The 4091-nt window shown below is 32.8% G+C and overlaps 1 protein-coding gene and 1 pseudogene across 4 annotated transcripts; one reads left to right on the forward strand and one right to left on the reverse strand.

The window, feature by feature from the left end:
- Positions 1 to 4: 4 nt before the first annotated feature.
- On the reverse strand, positions 5 to 991 carry LOC108625313 (60S ribosomal protein L27 pseudogene; annotated as a pseudogene).
- A 109-nt stretch (positions 992 to 1100) lies between these two features.
- Ntf-2 (nuclear transport factor-2) lies at positions 1101 to 4042 on the forward strand. 4 transcript variants are annotated; one of them, XM_018025328.2, is made up of 5 exons: positions 1101 to 1629; positions 1711 to 1779; positions 1951 to 2049; positions 2533 to 2640; positions 3484 to 4042. In XM_018025328.2, exons 1-5 carry the CDS (start codon positions 1522 to 1524, stop codon positions 3595 to 3597), a joined length of 498 nt encoding a protein of 165 aa, XP_017880817.1. In that variant the 5' UTR covers positions 1101 to 1521; the 3' UTR covers positions 3598 to 4042. The 4 variants fall into 4 exon arrangements, with proteins under 4 accessions (XP_017880817.1, XP_017880820.1, XP_026669709.1 ...); XM_018025331.1 differs by having other exon boundaries at positions 1522 to 1629; positions 2533 to 2653; positions 3484 to 3569; XM_026813908.1 differs by having other exon boundaries at positions 1522 to 1629; positions 2533 to 2690; positions 3484 to 3551.
- The last annotated feature ends 49 nt before the right edge of the window (positions 4043 to 4091 follow it).

The following is a 4091-nucleotide window of genomic DNA, read 5'->3' on the forward strand; positions in this document are numbered from 1 at the left end:
CATCCTTAAGATCCTTAGGCGTTACTTTATCCCAGGGCAGATCTACTGTGTATCTCGTGGGCATCAAATGGTTATAATTTAATATCTGCAACGAGATGTAAGTAAATGTCATAAAAAATTTTGATGCTTGTTACATGTCATTTGAAGATTAACAAAAAGGTATATTGGCAATGCTTACTTTCACAAACGGCTTGATCTTCGAACGTTTATGAATCTTCGCTTTGCCCATCCTTTTGTGTACTTTACGTGGATATCTATCAATGCCTGCAACCATTGCATGACCGTATTGTTTTTCGGTAGTACCATCGTCATAATTACGCATGACAATAGCTTTTCTGCCAGCGTATCGGCCGCTGAGGACCAATACGACTTTCCCTTGTTTCATAATCTTCACCATCTTGAAGATTTGTGCTAGAAATAAAAGATAATTAATGTAATTCTAAGAATGGACAGTACAAGAACAATGATTCTGTTATGAAAATTGTTCATAATAATTTATTTCAAGTTAATAATGACTCTTCTTTTGTAACGTGATTGCTTTTTTAATACACGATTTGATTTGGCAGTTGTAAACACAGTACTTAACATTGCACACTCTCAGTAGAAGACAATTATCATCAGAATTAAGAATAGACAAAATTAACATTTCTCAAAGCGCATAACTTTGAATTGATTTCTTTAACTTTAGGTACAGCTTGACATAAACAAAACTGGGATGTTTATAACATACTTTAAGATCTATCATTAAACTAGTAAATTCGAAAAATAATTGCTACTCCGAAAGTATTGGAAAAGGCACAATTCGAAACAATGATATATGTATAAACAAATTATTTTAGTATTTTTCGATGTTTTTGGATTAATTTGGACATTGACAAAGGACACACACCTCACGGCTTTTCACACCGGAAAAAAGGAAGTTAACCCAACTTTCAATCGTCTGTTCGCTTTTCAAAATCCGAACTGTAGATGTCATCACACTAGACATCCGGTTACCATCCGACGATCGTGATAAACCAATCCGGAATTACGGTTTGAATGACGTTTAATAAAATTGCTCGTTGACAGAGGAATATTCGTTTTGAGTCGATTCGATACTCCCTTCTGTTGTACGCCGTGCGTAACGCATTGTACAGTCATTTCATCTGTAATGTAAATCGCATATTTTTTAAAGGCACAATTAGCCTTTGTATATTTCTTATCCTTGAACCACGGATCATATGCAATATTGTTTGCACAAAAACGAATACTATCGTTGCCAAAATATCCAAACCTTTCGAGAGTTCGAGAATAATCTCCCGATAAATTTCTCGATACATCGAAATGATTGGTCGGCATAAGTAGCTTCCTGCTTGCTTGTAACTTCGCCTTCGCACGAGCGCACGAGGGATGTTAATAGGCATTATTTTACTCGTATCGTAGGATTTTTTTAAATATACGATTTACCGAGCGACCGAATCAATTGAAAAGACTGATATTGTTGATATCCATTAGTGATTGTGAATACGATAAGTTAGCGTAATGGCATTAAACCCCCAATATGAAGTTATCGGGAAGGGTTTCGTACAACAGTATTATGCGATGTTTGACGACCCTGCTCAAAGACAAAATTTAATGAATATGTACAATGTAAGTCCAGATCGCCTGCAATTACATTTGTTTAACGCGATACCTTTTCTTCTGTTCATTTATGCGTTATTACTTTTGCAGACCGAGTCATTCATGACATTTGAGGGTTTGCAAATACAGGGTGCTATGAAAATCATGGAAAAATTAACTGTAAGTATTTCACATAAAAAATGGTTTGCATCTCAATTGCAGCTTAACATTGTATACATCACATTTTTACTTTTAACATTCTGTGTGAATGAAGTGATTGTTTATAAATGATGTATCAGAAATCCATCTCCGACATATGCATTATATTTAATACTAAATTTTGATTTTTAGAGTTTAACATTTCAAAAAATAAATCGGATAATCACTGCGATTGATTCACAACCAATGTTTGATGGTGGCGTACTCATTAATGTATTAGGAAGGTTGCAGGTAAGAAAAATATCTTATTATATTAATGTTACGAATGTGATATAAATACAGGGGATAGGACTTCTTATATAAAAATAAATATAGTTGTTGTACTTATGTATACAACAAGATTAAATGAAAAAGTAATGTGCAGAGCTTTTATTCCAATTAGTTCAGTAATTTAAATCAAGTAATTCCTAGTATATTCTACTTAATGTAACAATACAGTACATTTTTCAAACAATGAAAGATATTTGATCGAACTGCTACTTTCTTTCTTTTTCTTTTAAAGTTCAATACATTTACATTCTCTATTTGCCCATATATTGTATTTTATTGGCTGGACATGCTACACACGCGTGTACTGTACTGCCTTACATTTTTTGTGCTGCCATATGAAGATAGAGATTGAGCTATGACTAATGTTCAGCAACAATCTCTCTATATACCTACGTGAAGAAGATGAAATAAGAAAATTGAGTCAGATTGTTGATGATTGGGCAGACTGATGAGGATCAGCCCCATGCATACATCCAGACATTTGTCCTGAAGCCAATTGGCGTGAGCTTTTACGTGCAGCATGACATCTTCAGACTTGCTCTGCACGACACGGTTTAGGCGTCAGGTATTGCTATTCCATTGATCTTCGTTCCATGGTACAGGCAAGCCCGATACTAACTTCTAGTGTCTAAAAATCTGCTTTATGTTTCTTAGTATGCTTGCTTGTTGTTAACTTTCATTTGAATTTGTATTATTTTTTGCATTATTGCTTTTGCCTTAACTAAAAAGAGTTACTTGAAGAAGAAGATAGAGAAATAAAAATGTTTGGTGCATTATAAGTGATGTTAATGCACAGCAATTGTAGAAGATCTAAAGATTTCAATCGGTTCTGTTATACCAGAAACATTCTCATGTAACTTGGATGATCTTCAGAACTCTGATGATGAAAAACTATTAAATTGCTGAACTGAAAGGAATAAAATTTGTGTTTTATTTTTTTTTTTTATAAAGATTCCATTAGATTGCATTTGCGTTCTTCGTGCATCAGTAGAATAGTGGTTAAAAAATACTACTGAGAAAGTTACACAATAAGAGAGCTTAATCGATACTCAAAACTATATGCTATTATTACATTTCATTAAGATTAAGTTAAATTAGGTAAATATAAATTTCATACATGAAATTTTGTAACATGGTAAGTTTATCATTGTTTTGTATACATATACCCTTTTTATTTTAGTGGCATTCACACAGAGTCTGCATGATCAGTTATTAATAAAATTATTAACTGTTTTCAATGACAATTCATTAATACACATTTTTATGTATAATCATTTCAGTACCATATTACAAAATATCTCTTCAGATTGATTTTATTTACGATAAGCGAAGGATGTTCATTTAATTCACATGCACATGAAACAAGTATAATTATATATTTCTGATGTATTACAGGCAGATGAAGATCCACCACATGCCTTCTCACAAATTTTTGTGCTGAAGCCACTGGGGAATTCATTCTTCTGTCAACACGACATCTTCCGCCTTGGAATTCATGATAGTGCATGAAAATGAAGTGTCTGCGAATTTATCAGAATGATTAGCAGACAATTGTCTGAGCAATGGACTCCCCAGGGATTGAAATAAGTGAGCTACTTCCTTCTTATTATCCTTTGTCGTCGCATATTATTCCATTCTTTCTAGATACTGCAGTTTTTATACGAAAAATATTCGCTTATATCTTGGCCACAGAGCAAAAAGAGAGGAGCATTAAAAATAAATACAGTTTAATAATTTTCTTGTTTCTCTTATTATTTTTTTTCTTACTAATTATGCCTGTTGTTGATTATACATTTATAATATAATATTAGGATACAATGAATTATTACATGATGTTTCATTCTCATGGTTAATTATTACGCTTCAAATTACATTGTTACATATTTTATCCCCTTATGCTGTGTGTATTTTTGTAAGACAAATACTAGCCATTAAATACAAGATCTGGAGTTAATAGCGTGGCGTTAGTTTCCATTCTACAAATGTGTGCAATACGAAAAATA

This window comes from Ceratina calcarata, unplaced genomic scaffold (genome assembly GCF_001652005.2).
Source record: "Ceratina calcarata isolate Rehan_Ccalc_2016 unplaced genomic scaffold, ASM165200v1 scaffold351.2, whole genome shotgun sequence".
NCBI classification, from domain to species: domain Eukaryota; kingdom Metazoa; phylum Arthropoda; class Insecta; order Hymenoptera; family Apidae; genus Ceratina; species Ceratina calcarata.